The 21,121-nt window shown below is 51.4% G+C and overlaps 1 protein-coding gene across 5 annotated transcripts in view; it reads right to left on the minus strand.

Annotated features, from left to right (window-relative positions):
* The window catches only part of SPAG9 (sperm associated antigen 9), a 50,450-nt gene that overhangs the window by 17,270 nt on the left and 12,059 nt on the right, over positions 1-21,121 (minus strand). For 3 of the 5 annotated variants that reach the window (XM_068150988.1, XM_068150987.1, XM_068150991.1), the window contains 11 exons: positions 15,063-15,157; positions 10,402-10,555; positions 7,412-7,622; positions 6,898-6,997; positions 5,764-5,885; positions 2,823-2,880; positions 2,155-2,307; positions 2,019-2,070; positions 1,475-1,605; positions 1,191-1,247; positions 173-346 (listed from right to left, as the gene is read on the minus strand). In XM_068150988.1, coding sequence (XP_068007089.1) covers positions 173-346; positions 1,191-1,247; positions 1,475-1,605; positions 2,019-2,070; positions 2,155-2,307; positions 2,823-2,880; positions 5,764-5,885; positions 6,898-6,997; positions 7,412-7,622; positions 10,402-10,555; positions 15,063-15,157 — 1,307 coding nt within the window. Of the gene's footprint in view, positions 1-172; positions 347-1,190; positions 1,248-1,474; positions 1,606-2,018; positions 2,071-2,154; positions 2,308-2,822; positions 2,881-5,763; positions 5,886-6,897; positions 6,998-7,411; positions 7,623-10,401; positions 10,556-14,229; positions 14,483-15,062; positions 15,158-21,121 lie in introns of those variants that run through there. The other 2 variants (XM_068150989.1, XM_068150990.1) reach the window with 2 other exon arrangements.

Genomic DNA, 21,121 nt, shown 5'->3' on the forward strand with positions numbered 1-21,121 from the left:
GAGAGGCAGAACACTGCTGCCAGGCCCCCAGAGCACTTCTGCACAGCTGCCCTGCTCAGCCTGCACTATGCTGGTCCCTCAGACCCAGGCCAGCTCACCCAGCAGCATGCTGCTGAGCTCAAGGGAGCACTTGTTAGAGCAGACCTAGTGCTGCAAAGCCAAAATGTCTTACTCTTCACTGAGGAATTCAAAGGCTTTAGATTTGTCACTTGGGAGCTGAGATAAGGTGCTGCTTCTTTTCTTGACTGATGGAGTAATGTGTGAGGTTGGAGCATTGTATTTCACGTTGACAGGAGGCTCTGGTTTCTTAGCTGTATTGCTTGAGGAACTGAAGAGTCTGCTAAAACTAGGAGAGAAGGAAAGAAGCCGAGAGTTAAGATTTGTAAGAGATCCAAATGTGACTGCAGGCAAAACTGCACACACTGCTCAGGCCACAGCCAGACTACAACTGTGTAGCAGCAGCCACCACATGCTCAGCAACACTCTCAAGGCACAGAAACTCAGGTCAGAAAAGGGAATCCTAAAGAATTATCCCAGCTGCTTGTAAGATTTATTGTGATCTTCACCTTGAAGGGACATCTAGGGGAAACCCACAAACTTAGGATGTGGAGATCAGACCTGAAGGCAGCTTATGAAGTGTATTAATTCATGCACAGAGCACTTGAACACCACCACTTTCCAGGCTAAAAGATAGTTTTCAACAAACCACATCAAGAGGTTCTCTGACACACATCTTGCTGTGAACAATGCTGGTTTAGATCTAAAGAGCCTGAAGTTAGAAAAGAACATTTGGCCACCAGCAAGTCAGGCTGCAGGGAGGGAAAAGCAGCTGAAATACAGGCAACCCACAGGGGCTGTTCAGGTTTCTATTTCTCATCAGAAAGAAGAGTCTAGAAAAGTGCTCAGAGCAAGAGGCCTGATGCACTGAGCTAGAAACACCTGCAACACTTCAGCATGAAGCTGCCCAAGTGCGCAGCTCTGCACCACCGGCTGCAGCTTGCAAGACACTGGCAGCAGAGCAGCTTCCAGCACAGGCACAGCTGGGTGGGCAGAGGGCAGCAGGTGAGGCCCCATCTGCCAGCAGGTGAGGCCCCATCTGCCAGCAGGTGATCAGCCAACACATAAGGGTGCCAGCTAACTGCTTAGGGCTTGTCTTGATTTCTGCCACTCAGGTGTGTCTCAGTACTTACAACTGCCAGATGCTTGACCTCTTCTTTTCCTGCATGGCTGGGTTCTCTCTAGATGCTCTGCAAGACAGGAGTGCCAACCTTACTGAGTGGGCATTGAAGGGAAGCAATGGAGCTGGGGCTAGCTCACAAGACAGGAGTGCCAACCTTACTGAGTGGGCATTGAAGGGAAGCAATGGAGCTGGGGCTAGCTCACATTCTACCACCCAGGTTAGCATACTGCAGGTATCAAAGCTTGGCTGTTTGCACTGCCACTTCTCACCAGGGCACATGATAGAGCCTCTCACCTTATCATCTCTGTCCATCTGACAGCCTCCTGGAGCTCCATCAGCCTCTCCTTGTACTGGTTCCTCTCCATCAGGACCCTGGCCATCTCCACACGGGTGAAGCGCTTCCGCTGGGCCGTGGGCACATCGCTCTGGCACACAGGAGGGCAAACATGGCAGGAACAGTAGAGCACAGCCTCTGCCTCCACTAACAGCCAGTTTAGGGCACAGTTACAGATACCAAACCATTTGGGACTCTGTAAACCCACCTCAGTTTATCTTCCTCTCCTCCCACCCTTGACACCTAGCATAATCTGAACGCCAGCTCTCCACAGTGTGCCACACAACCATGGGCAGAGGGCACAGAACTAGACATGGGCAGGTTGCCCTCACTCGTGCTCCTTAGATCCTCTGCCCCTTCTGCACAAGGAGGAAGATTACCACTCCCTATCACACAGCACAACTGAGCAGCACACACTAAATGCATGTGGACTTCTAATGTCCCCTGTGAGTGACAGTGGCAGCACACACAGACCCCTGCAGTGACAGCAGCAGAGACACCTACATCATCATCCTCCTTGGCCTTCTGCCTTGCTTCCTCTGCTTCTGCACGAGCCCTGCACACAGAATAAAGCAGAGCTGCATTAGTGACCTCAGTGGGTTTCTGTCTCTCTTTTTAACAGCCAGGAAATTAAACTTACTTCCTCAACTCTTCTTCCAGCTCCTTGTTCTTCTCTTCAAGCTTCTGCTTTGCTTGTTTCACAGCCTCCAGCTCACCCTGCAGCACGTCCTTCTCACAGGTCAACTCATCCACCCTTGCTATCAGGTCATTCTTCACAACATTCAGAGCATTTCTAGACAGACATGGGAAGGACACCATCACAAGGGGCACTGTAGGCTCTGCTTGGCCTCAGCCTGATTTTATTCTTGAAGTCTACAAATTCCTTACACAGAGCTGCTGTGGGGAGATAAAGCTTTCTCAAGCAGGTCTGACCCTCTCTCCCCAAATGCCAGACCTCTGCATACTGATCAGTCAGAAGGGCTGGTTAGAGGCTGAGCTCCCCAGCAGTGCTCCAAGGGCTTGGCTCCTGCAGGCACAGCTGTGTTTCTAACAGGAAAGGCATGGAGCTGATCCTTCCTGGGGACCCAGCACCACACTCTTTGTGGCCTTACAAGGGAAAATGCAGCTTTGGCTCCTTAGTGTCTTAATTTCTAGAACACCACCACCTAAGCTATGTTTATCCAAACACCCCTAGGAATTCCAAACACACCACTGCTGCTCTTGGAAGTGGAAGCACATCTCTGTCATTTCAGATTTCTGTGGATGGAGAGCTAACAAAATATTTTTGACATCAACATCGTCACTTACTTTGTCTCCAGCAGCTGAGTGTTCTCCAAAATCAGGTTCTCAACCTCACGCCCCATTCCTTTCCAAAGCAAACAAACATATCCAGTTAGCAGATGAAATGGATGCTTTCACAACACCCAACTTATGCCATGGTCTAAGAACAGCTGAGTTTAAGGATGACAAACTCTGAGCTAGCTGAAGCTTCAGGACCAGCCTACCTTCTACATTTGGATTTCCCCTCCACCTTCTGCCCACACTGAGTGGAATTAAAGCCTAAAGGCAACCCTGACTAGGTCCTACCTCCACCTGCTCTGGAGAGGTTACAGCACCACTGAGACAGAATCCAAAGGCAGCCTACCAGGGAATGATTATTGCCCAAAGCTGAAACTGCTCCTGCACAGCAGGTTGGGTACAGAGGCACACAAGGCATGCTGTATGAAGAAGCTCAGCCTGCGAGCACCCTGCAGACCTCCCCAGAGCAAATGGTGCCTTACCAAAGAAATTATGGTCTGTAAAGCCCATGCACTCCATGTAGAGCAAAAACAAGAACAAGAACCAGTTCATGTGAGGTGTAATGAGTGAAGAGCATAAAAATATTTAGACTTATGAAGTTAAGAGTGAATTAAAACCAAGCCACCACCACCAGTCTGAAGTGGAATGTGAAGCCCTTAGGAGCAGGACTCCTGTGAAGGTCAGAGGTTTGGGAAGTTCAGTTTGTCACAACCACCTCTATTGGTCAGACCTCCTATGAAAATCACTGCCCTCACCTATCTCATCTGCTGTGGAATGATCCAGAAGAAATGCTTTCAGATGGATGTGCTGCTCTGGACCAAGGTGAAGTTAACTTTTCCTGTCACTGCTTCAACATTGTTTACATTTCTGGAAATCAATTTTGTCACCCTGTTGTTTGCATGCCTACAACAGTCTGATTGGTAGGGGTTGTGAGAGATCAATCTTCCAGGCAGAAAATAATTGCTTTTCATCTTGTACAGCAAGCTAGTTCCACACTGATAACGCCAGACCTGATGCTAATTCAGGGGTAGCACAACCAATTACTGAGATCTTAATGGTGGAGGCCTCTCAGAACAATCAATGAGCACAATCTTCCAAGCAACTTTGTAGCAGAAGACTTAAAAGATATCTGGACAGCAATTAAAAAAAGAGTATCTAAAACCAGACATGCAAGGCAATGCTCCCTGGCTTGGAGTTTCTCTCTGGGAGCTGGGTTAAAAGCAAAGGATGTTTGCTAGTGAGGGAACTCAGAGCAGCTCTTGTTCCACTGTCACTGTCTGGAGAAGCCCCTGCACTGCAGCCAGCAAGGTTTTACCCAAGGGGCTACTGCTTTTGACACCTTTCCAGGATTCACAGATACACTTCCAACAGGTTTCAGGATCCTTTGTAACACAAGAATGAAAAACCAGAAAGCCAAGAGTGCAGAGGCAACAAAAATGAACAAAACAAATGTTACCAAGCAGGGAAAAAATGCAGAGAATGTATTGATGTGAGCAGCAGCCAAGAACACCCAACTGCAGCAGCACCAGCTTTCAAAGCAGCGTTGGTAGAAGAGAAGCATACACACCAGAATACTCCCCTGGGTATGCAGCCCAAGAGAAAACAGATTAGAGAGTCCCAATTAACTGCTTTGCCAGAACTCCAGACTGAAGGTCAATCTTGCTGAGAACTGATCCCAAGGCTTCAAACACCCCAGCCACCCTGAATGCAGATGTAGCTTTCAAGTACCACAGAGCAACCTGGCCTGTGGTTGTGCTCAGTGAGATGATGATTGCCTGGTAAAGCCTCCAGCCCAGTACCTTCTGCACAGCAAAGGCAGTTCAGTTAGAGCAATGTGTTCCTCCTGCACACACCCTGTAGCAGTGAAGTCCCTGATGAGACCCTAAAGACACTGCAAAGTGGAAAACAAAGCAGCTGCTCCCAGGGACTGCTGGCAGTAACTGGATTGCTTTAACCAATGGATTGCACAGCTGAGAGATGGAGCTGTTAGGTATTGACACTTCTCCACTATCTGTTTGCATGCAGAATGTGTCACCAGCTGTCCCCGTGACGACAGCACGAAGGTTTGGGATGCAGTCTGCCCCAGCAGAGACGTGGTGGCCCTCACTGCTCAGGATTCACAGTAGCAAGGTGACAACAAAGAAACCACTTCCCAGACTGGAGCCTGTGAGCCCTGCTGAGGAACACTGGGCAGTGTCACCTGCTGGATATGAAGCAAGTCTCTGGTGGAACACTGACACTGAGCACATCAGAGCTGCAGACTGCACACACAACAGCTCTAACCAATCCTGCTGACAATCTGCACTTTTCCAGGCCAGACAGCAAACTGATGGCTTCTAGACACAAAACATTCCCAAGACATGCAGAGATGCAGCTGAATTTTACACATCCCACAGCACCAGCTTCCAGAACTCTGCTGTGTCCCCAAATGCTTTGTTGCAAACCAAGATATTCCTTGCTGACAGAAAGATCCTTCTTTCAACAACCTTTTTGCTCCTGGTAACTCATGTTCCCAAAGTCTACACTGTGCTCAGTCAGCACACCAAGAGCAAACTGCTCTGGGGAAAATGTGTCTGCCCCTTCCAGTTACTGATTTGATTCTGACATTACAACCACTGCATTCTGCTGCAATCCTCTCCTGCACGGGCAGCTGCACAGGGGTGACACAGCCAGGCTATCACAGACCAGGCACAGCTCAAGATAAAAACCCTTGTGTCAGAGAACATGCAGGGAAAACTGGAACAGGGAAGAGTGAAAGAAGGGCCCCAAATGATGAATGCTGATGTTGAAAGGAAGAGCAAACACTTCCTCCTGGGTTTTGCTTTCCAAGAAGCACCTCAGGATGACACTCAAAACATTTTAATGCAAATGAATCCTCACAGTAAATGCAGCAAGGATAATTAAGCACTCCACTAACAAGGAAAGTTCCTTTTAAAATAACCTTTCTTACCCAGTAAATCTGCACCTTCATCCACATCTCCAATTAGGCCAGAACCAGCAGATGACAGCTCCTCAAAGAGTGACTCTGTGTTACGGTCAAAGGCTTTGTTCTCTATGCCTTTGGTAGGAGTGCTAGGCAAGGAATTAAAACAGGGCATGAGAAAGCAGAAGGAAAACGTTCCCACACTGGAGAAAGTTCTCCATGGCTTTACCAGAGTTCATCTGTTACCAAAAAAAACCCCAGCAGTAAAAATTTCAGAAGCTTTGAGTTGACTTAGAGTCCTCAATTCTACCTTCAAATAATATTTTGGCTTCAAGATCTCAGCCCTGGGGGAGGTGCTGATGCTGACCTGAGCGGGATTTAAAGCAACAACAAAAGCACATCTAACCTTGGTGCTTAGAAACCAGCCCTGTCAGGACTCAGTCAGCCCAAAGGCCTGAAGAACAGAGAGCTCTGGAAGTCATTGAACAGGAGGAGAAGGCAGGAGAACCAACCAGTCAAAGATCCTCACACACCTCTGATGTTCACTATCCAGGGTCATCCTTTCCATCCCATCCCAAGAATGAAACACAAGACACAAATATATTTGAAGGACTTGTGGCTAGACCCTCAGTTGTTCAGGGCTTGTCTAAAAGATCAGGCACTCCTCCTGCTCCCAGAGCAGTTTTCTGTGGGGCTTTGGAGCTTCTGGAAGCAGAGGCCTGCAAGGAAGCAGACTCAGGCAAAAGCATTCTGCTAGCACTGAGATCCCACCAGCAGAGGCCAATAAAGAAATGCTGCAACACTTGCAAGCTCAGTCAGAAGTCCACATTTTAAAGACACAGATGAAAAAGCAAGGGCTGAGCTTGGAAAATGCTAACACCTTGAACCCCACTCTAGGGAGAAAAGGCCTCTGGGTACAGAGACATTTGCTTTAAACACAGGAAGAATATGTAAGCATTCCTGCATCTGCTGTAACAGGAAGTCCCCTGAACACAGAATGAAGACTGCTGCTGCACTCCAAGCCCCCTGAGCAAGCTGGAGGACACAGCAGTAGGAGGATCTATTACATAGTCCAAGAGCTCAGTCTGGTCAAATTCCTGAGCTCAAGCCTGGTACCTTCCAAAACCGCTCTGCCTACTCCAAGTATAACACCCAACTTACCTGGAGCCCTTATACCCACTGAGGTCTTTATCCATATCCAGCTCTGGAGTTGACTCAATGATTGCCTGAACTTCAGATTTTTCTTCATTTTCATTTCCACCTAGGGAAGAGCAGGTGACACATCTGCATAACCAGCACTGTGGGATAGGGCATCACCTACCCACACTTGGCTTAAACCAGCTCCCAGCTGCTCAGGCTGGGCAAGGCAAGGAGGAGACCAAGGAACTCATACTCTAGTGCAAGTCTCTCCTGCCTTTAACTGAAGTAACCCAACAGCAGTGATCCCCACTCCCAGCAGATGGTCCAGCTCCTCCTGTGATCTGTGGCACTTCTGTTCACAAGGAAGTGTCACAAACGCTGATTCCAGACAAGGCCAAGAGGCACTTCCAGACTTGCACCTCCTGGCAGTGCTCTGTACTCCCAAAGATCATCACAAAAGCTAAATGGTGCTTTGCATTTACTGCCCAACAATGAAAGAAACGGAGGTGTGTAGTGAGAAGGGAAAGCAGCTCACCCGTGGATACGTTTCTTGTCTCTTGAGCTACCTGCACCTCGATGTTCTTGCCTGCGTCCGGCCTCTCGTTCAGCACTTCTGTGTTCCTGGCAGGCCCTTCCACGTCCTCCCTGACAGGCGTCTCAGCAGGCAGCACAGGGATGTCTGCAGGGGCTGTGGATGCTGGAGTAGTAGACTTTGAGCCTGCTTGGCTAACGTCAGAGAGCTCATCCTAAGGTTGAACATTCCCATTAAGAACATCAGCAGGAACCGAAGCATCAGAAGAGCTCAGCACACGCCACAGACCCACCCCCAGCTGCTGCAAATGCAAACAGGCAGGACTGGAAATGGCACTCCTGGCCCCTGCCAACTTCAGCTTTAGACTGTGGTTGCTTCACTTCTCTTAAGGAGGTCCCAGCTACCCAAAACATGTCCTTATTTCTAATGCCAATGCCTGATCTCAGCTGATGATGACAGTGACAACCCCAGGGTGCTTTTCTGCATACCCTGGATAGCTCTAGGAGCAAGATACTGAACCTGGCCTAGAGCTCAGAGCAGCTACACAGCCAGCAGCTCCTGCACATCCCAGGGACACTACACCAAGAGCCCAGGGTTGGCTCCTAACAGGGCTGCTGGAGCCAGGGTGATGATCATTACTCAGGGCTGCAGCATGCAGTGTCTCAGAGGGCAGGGACTCTGTGTTTGATGAGGCTGCTACTGGGTAACCCTCCCAGGCTGTCACTGCACATCTGACCCCTCACTCCTGGTCAGTCATGCCAGCACTGACACCTTAACTGTGACTCACAGAGCAGGTAGCAGAGCACAAGAGCTCACTGAAGATCAAAAAAGCAAATGCTGACCCACTCAGACCAATGTTTTCTGGAGCAGAGGGGATACTCCTTAGGAAAAAATCAAGGTGAAACCGAGACCAGGCTGTGCCAAGTGAAGGCAGGAGGAGAAGTTTGGATTACAAGGTGAAAGCAAGGCTCCAGGCCAGCTCTGTGACATTTCAGAACAGGGCTCTGTTAGCTCAGGAAAGCCAAATCTGTCAGGGATGGAGCTGGCTTGGGTCTCATGAAGCACAAATTCATGGTACTGCTTAGCAGCCCCTCTAGAGAAGGGAGTGCAGGTGCCTGGTAAAGGGATTTGTGCAACACAAGAGGCCTGCACAGACATTTCCTCCTCTGTACCCACTTCAGAATTGTAGTTTCTGAATGTTTGGCACTTCCCAGGAAGTTAAGGTTTCCATTTGTGGGGGCAGGGAGGAAAACACACTTCTGTGCATCAGCATAAATATCAGGCTTGCATCCTACACTGACATCCCCACACGGAGTTTGCAAGCCCTGGAAACAAAACTCAGCACATTCAGCAGCTGCCTATCAATTATTTCCAGTTTTCACCCTGTCTTAGTAAATTCCAAAGGAATCAGTTACTAGTAGTTGATATTCTGGCAACATTATTCAGCAACACAGGCAACGAGCAGCCCCATCTCAGAGGAACAAGAGACCCAGCACAGCAGAGTGCTCCGTGGGAGAAGGAAGAACAAGGCCAAAGCAAAGCTGCCCAATTTACTCAACTGCCTTGTGAATCAGGGAGCCTCAGCCACTGGCTAAGGATTCATCCTTCAGTGAGCAGACACAGAAGGGAGGAAATGGCAGCCCTGCACCAGGGGAACCCAGGGGTCACACAAACAAGCAATAAAACCTCAGCAGAGCTGCTGGCCCTCTTCAAACACTTCTACAGCTTTGTATTCCAGCAGCATCCGCTGGCTGGTGCAGCACAGACTGGGCACCAACGTTCACACATGGAGCTCAGAGACACAGCTTGAGGGCAGGAAAGGGAATGGTCCCTGCCTTCAAGGAACTGCAAGCAATCCCATTTCTGACAGGATTATCTCCTGCACTGGCTGTAGGCAGCTCTTGGAGGCTATGCTGATTAAACTCTCAATGTTTGTTCTGGAGCTGCTGGAAATGAAATCAGTTCCATCAAGTGGCAATGAATTAACTGAGATCTCAGAGCTGAGCATTTCAAAGTCTGTGCCATGCTGACTTGGCAAACTGACTTTTTAGCAATGCTGCCAAAAGACTTTTCCTGAAAAAAGGCAAATCAGTCTGAAAATTAAACAACTAAACCTGAAGTAGCTGCTCATCTGCAATGCTTTGCAGAAATGGGAGGCAGAGAAGGAGTGGCAGATAGCTGTGTTGCAATGACACCCAACGTCACTACTGGGCAAGGTACACCATGGCCAGGCTCTCTACTCTGGGTCTCTCCCAGCACTTGCCCCTTGAGACCCTTGGAGAGGAAACACTGCCATCAATGTAATGTTCATGCCTGAAGGGACAGCAGATGCCTGAAAGCATCAGAGTCTTGCTTGTGCCTTGTATCTGATGCTAAAGGTATTTAAATGAACACACAGGGAGCTTAACCACTCCACAGCTCTGCACCCTGGGTCCCTTCTGCTGTCCTGGCAGTGCCCCCAGTCCCAGCTGCCAGAGGCACCACTCCCCCATTTTCCATCTCTGCAGTTTGCTTTCTGCCACCCTCACTGCTGGAGCACAGAACAATGGCAGGAGCTACAGCCAAGGGAAATCAATCCCAGGCTAATCTGGGCAGGCTGGGTCACTCTCAGCTCTGCTGTGTACCTACGCCCAGGAGCAGACAGGGGCTGTGTGCAGAGAACCACTCTCACTCAGTGCTAAACCAGTAGTTCTGCTGCACTCCCCAGTTACATATCCAGTGCATAAAGAACAGGTGACTGACCTTGCAAAGGGTCCTTAGTGAGAAAGGAAACCCCACTCCTGCCCTGGGCAGCACTCATCTGGAAAATGCAACCCAGATTCTGCCTCTGCCAGCCAGCAGCGTTCCTCAAGGCTCACCAGAGTCAGCACCACACTGGGCTCGCAGAGATGATTGAGGACTCTGCCTCCTCTCCTTTGCCTTTCCTCCCCATCGAGGAGGCCTGCTGTGGCCAGGGGAGCCTGCTCTGCACAGGCAGCCAGCTGGGTGCTCACCTTCAGGCTGGTGTGGGAGCGCGGCTGGCTCAGCTCCTGGAACTTCCAGTGCTCCGACCCGGGCGTCTCCCCCGCCTCGCGCTGGGCCTCAGGGGTCAGCAGGACATCTCCTGGAGGCAAGGGGAAGATGCCCAGAGATATGGGGCGCTCCTTTCTGCATGGGAGAGAGACAGGGCCCATCAGCCATGCCAGTTGCCACACTGTTTGTTTCCCTGTAGGCCTCTGAAGTCAGCAAGGAAGTGGCACAGCGGCAGCTCCACACATCTGTAGCTGTGCTCCACCAAACACACTGCAGCACAGAGTCTGGGGTACAGCACCTCATCATTTCCTCCTCTCACATCACTTACTGCAAACAGGCTACTCCATGGCTTTAGACAGCAGTTATTGATTGCCCTGGGGCTAATCTATTGAAAACAAAATGTTTACAGAAATAGAAGACAAACTGAAGGGCAAGATAAAAACATTTCCTCATTTCAGACCAAATCAGAGCCTTCAGCAGCCACTCCGTGAAGAGCATCTTGCGTGGTACAGCACCAAGTAACTCCCACAACAGCCACACCATTAACTGAGGCACTGAAACAACCAGCTTCGATCCAACTCTTCTCATGATGTATGGGATCCTCCCTCTGAAGATCCCAGGAACTACATGGGTTTGGAGAACTGCAAACAGCTGGCTGAAGGAATTACCCACATTAAAAGCAGCCCAGCCAAAACCTGGGAGGTTTAACCAAGAGCAGTTCAATGCTCTGCTTCCTTCACCAAAAAGCTGCACAGAGCTTGTGCCAGTGAGGTAAAATTTCTCCATCCCAGCTCCTCACCATCTCCCCTGTCTTTGGCACTTCCCTAAGGCAAACACAACACTTCAAAATTCCAGAGCTTCCTGTACTGACCCTCAAAAAACATCCAAAAAACCGACCCAACACAAAATCCCCAAGTCAACCTTGCCATCAGCTGTGATCAGGGAACAAAAGAGCAATTCTTCCTGCTAACTAGAGACAAAAAACCTCCTGCAGAATGCAACTCACAGGATGCTACAGCCAGCCCCGAAAAGGAAAAATATCAGCCAGGCATAGAACTGAGATAAAGCAAAGCATTTGTTCAGCCAGAACAATGAGAGGCAGCAAAGGGCCTGCAATCAAGCCCAGCTCGAGGGGTGCTGCAGGCAGGAGGGAAAAGTCTGCACAAGTGATGGCGGAAAGTGAGGCTCGGTGAGAGCAAAGGCTTCCTGCAAGCAGCCCTGCAGGGACAGCCCAGACAGGGCAGGAAGATTGGAGGGATGTCACATTCTGGCTTTACAGAAAGCCCAACCACATCTCCCTCCTTTTGCAAGGCTGTTCACTCAGCAGGAGCCAGGCGGAGTTCCGTGAGAACTGGCACCAGCATCTCAGCCACATGAGAAATGTGTCAGGGGGTGTTGACCAGCAAGAGACCAGCAAAGCACCTGTGTGGGTTTGGGTGGTGCTGGGTTTAGTTTGCTTAGAAGAAAAGGCAGTCAAGGAGGGGCTGTATTTAGCAATGAAGCAGTAAACTCTTTGAGGTAATTTTTACACGGCCAAACCCCAGGGCCTGAGCAGCAAACAGCTTTAGCTGGCAGGAGTCCTCCCAGCACAGGTGACGCAGCTGCTCCATCACAAACCCTCTGCAGCCAACCCACAGCACACAGCCTGGCCAGCCAGAAACCTTACAGGCAGGTCCTTACTTTGGACAGAGTTTTGCACTGCAAGGCAGGCATAGCAAAATCAGTCACAAAACAAAGAGCACCAGATCCTGCCCCAGCATCTGCAGCAAAGCCCTCCTGACAAACAGCCCCGGACTGAATGAGTCCCACAACTGCTGCTATTGTGCTGCCTGCTGCTCTGCTTTGGATTTCCCACCACTGTGTGGGGAACAAAGGGCTCCCCACGTCGGCTCAAACTATGTCAGAAGACAGACTGAACCTGTTTCATTGGTTAAGGAGTCCAGCAACAAAAAAGGCCAGGGAGGCTGCCCTGGGTGAAGGGGCAGTGGTAACAAAGCAGCTTTGTGAGGGGCCCCGCACCCCCGTGGTGCCGACTCACAGATCTGCTGCTTGCAGGAGGTGCCCAGAGCTGCTCTCTCCAGCCTTCAGGAGGGAGAACTTAAACCCAGTACTAAAAGCCGTTCACCTTTGCTTTGGGGATGGACCGTTCTAAAGACATTTTACCCTGAGCACGTTTGGATGTGCTAAACCCAGCTCAGGGCTCTGCGAGCCTGCACAGCCCCAGGTTTGGGCAGGGGCAGCTGGGGTGCCTGGCTGCAGCAGAAGTTATCCAATTAGACTGAAGCAACCTCAACTTGCCCCACTGGCTGTTGAGCAGAGCCCCCTGGGACTGCCCCAGATCCCAGGAAATAGCAGAGCAGAGTGAGCAAGGGGCAGGTGCATGCTCCAGCAGCCTGAACCAACATCCTGAGGTGCTGCAGAAGCATCCACGGCAACCATGAGGATGAGCAGCAGATGCTCTGCTCTAAATCCCAACTAGTGTGAGAAAACACAAACAACTCTCCTCCAATTAGATTGCTCCATCCTGTGTTTTTATCTTTTATAAAGGGATACAAGATTGAAGGACCCAAGCTCCAATTCCTGTAAATCCTAAACCAAATTACTACGGGAGGGAAAAAGCTTCTGACCCCCTCCCTGCAGCATTCTGGAGGGCAGCAAAAGCACATTACAAAAGAGCTGCTCTTCAGCCATCTGACTGCTTAAACAAACACCAAAATCTGTTACAAGTTCCTGAAGATGCTTTTGCTGTTCTGGAGTTGGGGGTTATTTGCCTGGGCTTGGTTCTTCCCCACCCTCTGGAGCAAGTGCAGCCTTACTGCCCAGCTCAGCCTACAGCTACACTTCAGGCTGCTCCTGTGCCTTTGTAACTACTCACATCTGCCATCAGCTCCTGAGAGCTGCTACTCCTTTCATCTGTGGATTGCCTTCTCTGCTCAGAGACCCAAGTTAAAAGCCCTACCAAGTCCTACCCAGAGTCTCCCAGCACCACGCATTAAGGAGATGTTGTCCCACAGCTTTTTCAGGGAACAGTTTTCCAGCCTTTTCCCCTTTTTGAATCCTTCACTATTCCATTTACAACCACAGCCAAACTGTGCCAAGTTTTCAGGTCAGAAAGCTACATTTCAGAACTTTTCCAGCTCTTTTCCACTCGTAATTATGGTACTAAAGTGTGTCAAGATTACTTTTGGTCACAAAATTTTAACGTCTCTGCTGCTGTTCCAGGCAAGTAGGACACACAGAAGGAGGGGGGACAGACAGGGCTGGCAGCTTGCCATACGAGCACAGCAAAAGGAGAGGACAACAGTGTGCTGAACAATGGTGAACAGGCTGGAACAGCTCTAATGCTGAAATCATGGAGGATTGTTTTTCCCCCACCAAACAATAATTGTAGCACCAACGCCGCTACAGCTAATGGCTGTGGCTGGGAGATGATCAATCCACTCATCCCACACAGCTCTACTGATTCAGGAAAGTGAAATCGAGTAGTGCAAGGCCTCAGACTGCACACACTCCTGGCCCCCAAGCTCAGGCAGGTGCCTGGCTATGCCCTGACCACCAGCTTTACCCATCCCGCCATCCCTGCAGCTCCTTTTGCAGCTCAGAATGCAGCAATGCAACAGCTTTCCAGACAAGCCTGGGCACAAGCCACAAGCTGCCTGGCACTTGCTAAACACCACAAACCCATTTTGCCATCTCCCACTCCACAGGCGCCAGGTCTGATGAATTTCTGACGCCCATCCCTAGCTCCCCCTCGCTCTGCCGGGAAGGGCAAGGCCGAGGCAGCGCAGCGGGGCAGGTCCGGGAGGTACCTGAGAATCCTGGGGAGGTTCTGCGTCAGCGCCGGCACCCCGGCGGAGATGGAGAAGTGGACCAGCAGCAGCACCGAGAGCGACACCAGGATGGCCGAGTTCACCACCACGGCGCCGCCCACGAAGCCGAAGACGAAAAGCAGCATGCAGCCGGGGCTCATGGCGCTGCGCGGGCATGGTGGCGCCGGGGCCGCGGCGGCTACGCGGGGGCCCAGCCTGGCGCTGCCGAGGCACTGCCTGGCATCCGGCCGCTGCCACAAACACAATGCCGGCAGCGGCAGCCTGCCGCGCTCCTGCAGCAGCTCCGGAGCAATGACATCACCGCTCTCCTCCCCCTCGCCGGAGCTCCTCGCAGCATCTATGCAGCAAGGCAGGGACTCGGCCAGCCCCGGAGTTATCCTCCCTCCTCCTGCACCGTTCATAGGCTGGGAAGCTTCACGATCTGCATAATTACTCACAGCAGCCTGAGCACAAACGGGGACCAGCCACACACCTTCCACGAGCCCTGCATAAAGCCACTGCAAGGTAGCCCTGCTCTGGGGCCAGCTGCTGGCATATCCCTATCCAGCCCAAAGCCAAGGCTCAGAGAAGCTGAGACCCTGCCAGGATGGAGCTGAGACCCTGCCAGGCTGCCACACCAAGTCTGCCTCAGCACAGCACAGCCTCTCTCTGCTGATTCCCACTCTGCTCCCCACCACATTCCAACCACACAGCAAATGGTTGGGATTCAGCCGAGCCGTTGTTGTGGGATTAAAGCACAAAGTCTTGCACACACAAACCAGTGGATTTGTCCTTTCTTTCCTTTCAGGGTGAGAGGATAATGCACAGCTTACCTAATCCTGCTGTGTGTGGTGGATTCTAGCTGATCACCCCCCGACAGCTGATGAAGTTTGGTTCTTTCCAAGTGCTCCATGTAATTGTGAATCATCTGTTTAGAGGACAGAGAAACAGAAGCAGGATTTAGTAACGTTTGCTTCTACTACAACTGCACCATTCTTATCCAGTACATTACAATTTTTCCCTGGAATGCTAAAAATAGCCAAAGCCTGCAGAAATACTCAAGAAATAGATGAAGAGAGACACAATCACACCATCTGTAAACCCAGCACCCAGGTGAGGAGCCCACACCAAACAGAACTGGAGACCTTGTGCATTCCTGCACTGGGAGCATCCCAAGGGCACACAAGCTGCACCTGATGCTACAGAGGTCTGGCCTCAGGAGCCAGGTTCAAGGCCATTTGGGAGGCTGTCTCAGACCTGCATGTCCAGTAGCTGTTGGAGTTTCTCTTGTATGTCAACCCCTGTCCCTGCAGCCCGGGGGGAAGGGCAGTGAAGGTCAGGCTGTGTGCACTGTGAATGTACAACACAAACCAGATCCTGCTGCAGACAGAGCAAGGCAACATCTCTCTGCTGTGCCTTCGAACACACTCAAGCTTTCTGTATTTTGCAGGAATGGAGCTTGGGTTTTAAGTTACCCAGACTGCCACCTCTGGAAGGCCTGAGTGTCCTGTGGATTCCAGTGCTCAGGAGGAGCTCTGTTGCCCTGTCCTGTGCCTCTGAAGACAGCCAGGCACAGGCCAAGGCACAGACTCCTGCACTCATGACTTATTTAATGCATCCTGACTTCACCTGGCAAGGGATGGTGCTGCTTAGCATATAACTGATTGAGGACAGGCGTGGAAAAAAGGAACAGGGCTCACTGTACTCCAAAAGGTTCCGTTGGCAATGAAACCCAAGAAAGCCTGAGGAGAAGGCTGCAGGACACTGGGTACTGTTAGCACTTCCCCTGTGTGCACAGAGGAGTGGGGTACTGGGAACAAAGCAAGGGAAGGGGAAGAACCACAGGCGTGCTGCAGAAGCATTTAGTGCACTTCGCTCCTCAGACACATTCAGGTCACATCTCAAAGGCTTCCTCTAGGCAAAAGTCCCTGTTCTGTGAAGCTGCCATTGCTGCTGCTGAGTCTCTAGAAAGGGCACAGGCACCTGTGGAGTGCTGCTAACAGGCACTGCAGGGCCTTGTGCTCTGTGGCAGCTGCACACAACAGGACTGGAGTCAGGAATTCTGCACCTGTGTGGCACTGCCAAGCCAGGGCTGTGTGTCCCAGGCTGGTACACTGGGATGCACTGAGTTAGTGCCAGCCTCAGCACAGACACTACCTGCCAGCACCAGCTGGACATCAGTGCATGTCCTTCGCCTGAGCTTCTTCTGCTGGGGCAGCCTGGCTTCAGACCCCCTGCCAGCTGCATCTTCCAGGCACTGCCCACTGCTGTGGGGAGCACTGGTTCTGTACAGACCCTGCTTTTCCCAGCATTCACCTGAGCTAATTAGCAGAATTCAGACCAGAAAGAAACCAAACCAGGCTATTTTTAGAGCAACATTACATAATACCCTTTAACTGCTGCCTAAAGCTTACAAAATCCATCCTCCACCAAGCTGACAAATGCAGAGCTCTACCAGGACCAGGGCATTTGCCTCCTGAAGTTTCTTAATGCTTGCTCATACACAGAAGCAACCAAAGAAATGGAAAGCTCCACCTTCAACCATCCACACTTCTTGGGTGTTGTTTCCACCAAGCAGCCAAGATTCGGTGTCCCAACAGCTCCTGTGCTTCACTTTGCACAGCAAGCTTATTGCAATCAAAATGAAAGCAGAAATCCCAGGAAAAGGACAATTCACAGCTTTGAAATGCACACTGGAACACTCTTTATCCTGTCCATACCCTCATCATGGGAGGGAGACACTGCTGAGCAGAAGCTGAGCTACCTGCAAGCACCCCAGCTTGCAGCACCCCAATCGGCTCCTTAAAGGAAGATTTTGAATACACATATGGAGCTGTTCAGCTGAACAAGCAATACCTTCCCAGGGAGCACCTGACACATGGGATGAAGAGAGCAGGGTTAGGAAAACCCCCACACAACCAGCAGCTCTCACCACTCCTACTCCTACCCTTACAAGAGGAGCACTGCCAAGGGACACAAGCCTGACCCTTTCTCTGTCACACACCAATGGGTATGCAACACGTGTGGGTACTGCTACCCAACCTGTTCCTCAACCAGGCTGGGATCACCTCCCTCACACCTCCTCCCCTTCTCTGCTGCTCCTCCTCCCTGTCTGTGCCCTCCCCAAGCCAGGTGCAGAGCAGGCTCAGCACCACAGCCCTCAGCGCTCATCCCCAGATCCCTTCTGTCTGGCACGAGGGGCTGTTCCCCTTGGGAACATGTGACCAGCTGGGTATATATAGATCCTCCTATGTCCCACATCAGTGAGATTTATTAACCCAAATGACACTTCCTGAATCTCCTTGATTCAGTCCAGAAGTCCCCCCCCCCCCTTCCCTGTAAACACCTTTCACATTTAAGGATTCACTGTGAGCCCTATGGGACAGCAGCATTTTCCCTGCTGGGCTTGATGCCTCCTTGCCCCCATGCAAGGTGCTGTTGCTGCTGGCTCTCTACCCCCATGCAAGGTGCTGTTGCTGCTGGCTCTCTACCCCCATGCAAGGTGCTGTTGCTGCTGGCTCTCTACCCCCATGCAAGGTGCTGTTGCTGGTGGCTCTCTACCCCCATGCAAGGTGCTGTTGCTGCTGGCTCTCTACCCCCATGCAAGGTGCTGTTGCTGGTGGCTCTCTACCCCCATGCAAGGTGCTGTTGCTGGTGGCTCTCTACCCCCATGCAAGGTGCTGTTGCTGCTGGCTCTCTACCCCCATGCAAGGTGCTGTTGCTGGTGGCTCTCTACCCCCATGCAAGGTGCTGTTGCTGGTGGCTCTCTACCCCCATGCAAGGTGCTGTTGCTGCTGGCTCTCTACCCCCATGCAAGGTGCTGTTGCTGCTGGCTCTCTACCCCCATGCAAGGTGCTGTTGCTGCTGGCTCTCTACCCCCATGCAAGGTGCTGTTGCTGCTGGCTCTCTACCCCCATGCAAGGTGCTGTTGCTGCTGGCTCTCTACCCCCATGCAAGGTGCTGTTGCTGGTGGCTCTCTACCCCCATGCAAGGTGCTGTTGCTGGTGGCTCTCTACCTCCATGCAAGGTGCTGTTGCTGCTGGCTCTCTACCCCCATGCAAGGTGCTGTTGCTGCCAGACACAGCAGCAGGTAAGGATTCAACCCAGGCCTCACACACCAAGCTGTCACTGTGTGGCACAAGGCTGTAGAAGAACTCTTGGCTGGAACATTATCTGAAGTCTAACCTCAAAGTCACTGTGCCTGCTGCCCATGCTGGACCAAGACCTCTCCACCAGGACAGCTTCACCCAGGCACTTCCACCTTGCCCTCTGTGGCCCTGTCCCTGCTGGGGCCGTGCTGGGGGTGCCTGTTTCTCTCAAGCGGCCAAAGCACCCTGCCAGTGCCAGAGCTCTGCTGTCACATCCCATCAGTGCACAGTGCTGAGGAGCTGCCAGGGCCCAATTATGTTTCATTAAACTGAGCCCATATTCAGTATGTCAGGGAAAGATCTCCAACACCTTGCCCTGGTGTTTCCCAGAACACAGAATCACTCCCTTGAACAGAAACCAGCGACCTGGGAGGTCTGTGCAGAGCAGATGCTGATGCTCTAGTGCTTGGTAACAAATGCAAAACAGCCTTCACCAGGCCTCTCAAAACCTGTGCCATGGGTATGACTCCTGCATCTGGTCCTTTACAGCCAGAGAAAGGTGGAAACAAGACCTGGCATAGTGAGATTCCAGAAGCTCAGCTTCAGGAACTCCAGCAGAGTCCTTAACTCTGCTCTGGGCATCAGAGGCAGAGCAAGACCAGAAGTGGCTGCAAGTGGAAGAAGACAAGGGTGCAGGGATGAGGACATGGATGTAAGGACACTTTCAGGCTGCACTCACACACTGTTCTACTGAACACTTTATTCTCTTCACTACCTGCTACCAATGTCCAGGCACACTCCACCTCCCAGCCTCCCAGCTCAGCTGCTCAGGTTACCATGCCCTAATCCAGTTAAAATCACACCAGTTAGCTGGAGCACAGCTCCACTGGGGCAGGAAGCTTGAGGGCACACATTCCACTGCAACCAGGAGCTCATCTGCCACCCTGCAGAGAGCAGCACCACAGAATTCCTCAGAAGGGTGAAGCCTGCTCCCAGCACTGCACACAGCCAGGGCAGCCCTGCTGCTGCAGCTGCAGGCACCTCGTTGCTAGGGCAGGCTGGAGCTGCAATGCAGAGCCCTGGCTCCAGCAGGCTGAACTCCAAGGAGACTCCAGGGCTCAGCACAACACACACTGGGTCAGGATTTGGTTCTCTGCTGTAACTATCCAAGACTGAGCAATTTAAATAGGGCTTGCTCCACTCTGGCAGTTTAAATAGGCCTTCATCCTGGCTGCAAATGGTCAGGTGCAATGCCCATGAGCTGCTGGGAAGGGATCTCTGCAGAGGCAGCCAGGGCAGGAAGGGAGGTACTCAGAGGGGACACAGTTACACAGCCTCAGTGAAGTCAAGAGCTAGAAGAGAGACACCAAAGTCTGAAACACAGGCTGTGCATTAAGGAACGAAGGGGGAAGGCTTTTATGTTGTGCAGCTATGTAGCCTAAAGTGAGAGAGGTGAAATGCTCCTAAGGGAGAAAAATAAAACTGCTGAGCCTGGGAAACAAAGAAAGCAAAAGCCTGCTGAAAAGAAAGGGGCCAGAAGAGCTGAGTTGCTGTATGGAGCAAGGACACAGCCACCTCAGCAACAAGCAAGCCCAAGGAAGCACCTCTCCCTACACCAAAGAAAGGGAATTTAGGTGCAAAAAGATGTAATAAATTGGAACCAAACCAGCAGAGGCTGTTGTCCATTTTGGAGCAAAACCTAAGCAAAAAGACATTGAGAACATCAGCAGGGCAGTGGGGAGTGCTGCCCACCACAGAACCACCTGTGGCAGCACCCAGAGCTCCTGACCAGCACTGCCTACAGCTCTGCAAGCACACAGCACTCTGGAGCACTTCAGCAGCGTTAACCTTTGTCACTTCTCACTTTACTACCATTTCCAGTTTGCAACAGTGCAGCATTCTCCAGTTAACTACCGAGTGCCAAACAGGACCTTAAAGACAGGATTTCAGCAAGCACAGCAACATTCCTCTGCAGGAGCTGCAGCAATCTGGTCATGCAGTGCTCCAGAGCTCCATGCTGCTTGTGCTTCCAGGCTGCTTTCAGCTGTGGGCAGTGTCCCCCTCACCTCCAGACAGCTAAGGAAGCACAGCAGGTAACCAAACCCAGCATCTGTATTTGCTCTTCCCTTCCCACATGTGGTCTGTTGAAGAGCAGTCAGCACTGCATCCCCTCTATCAGAGGTGAGCTGCAAGGAGCTGTCTGACCTTTCAAACAAGGGCAGAGCAATCAGAAGAAGGAGGATTGTGCTCAGTGATGGGAGTCGAGGTGAATCAGAGCCAACGATTTCCTCAGCAGCCCAAGCACAGTGCCCAGGAGAGAGCTGCTGCTGAGAAGCCAAAGCCTGGCAAGGCCCTCCAGCCTTCAGAACCAGCTGTACAAGTGGGGCTTTTATTTCCTTTAGCAAAGTCAAACGTGGTTCCTCTTCACCAGCCCATGCTGGTTTCAGTAGCTATCAGTAGGTGTGGCAGGACTTCTTTTAATCATCAGTCTCAGTAATTTGTTCCTTCAGTGGGACAAGTAAAACCAACAGACAACTGCTGGAAAGAGTCTGAGATTGCAATGCCATTTCTGGGGCCTTGAAAGTTTGTTGGTGTGCTCTGAAGAGATGTCTTTGAAAGAACAAAAAGCAAATTCCTCCTCTTTCAGAGCTCACAAAGATCTGGCAAAGCTGTCCTCTTGACAAATGCATCAGCAAACCGAGCTGGGCACAGACCCCAGCCAAAGCCTGGCTGCAGCTAGCATTAGCCATGCAACCCCCAGCCAGCAGTCACCAGCCCAAAATCTCCCAGATTTCCCCAGCTGC

Source organism: Melanerpes formicivorus, unplaced genomic scaffold (assembly GCF_026170545.1).
Source record: "Melanerpes formicivorus ecotype bairdi unplaced genomic scaffold, bMelFor1.0.p_v2 SCAF_21, whole genome shotgun sequence".
Lineage (NCBI taxonomy): Eukaryota > Metazoa > Chordata > Aves > Piciformes > Picidae > Melanerpes > Melanerpes formicivorus.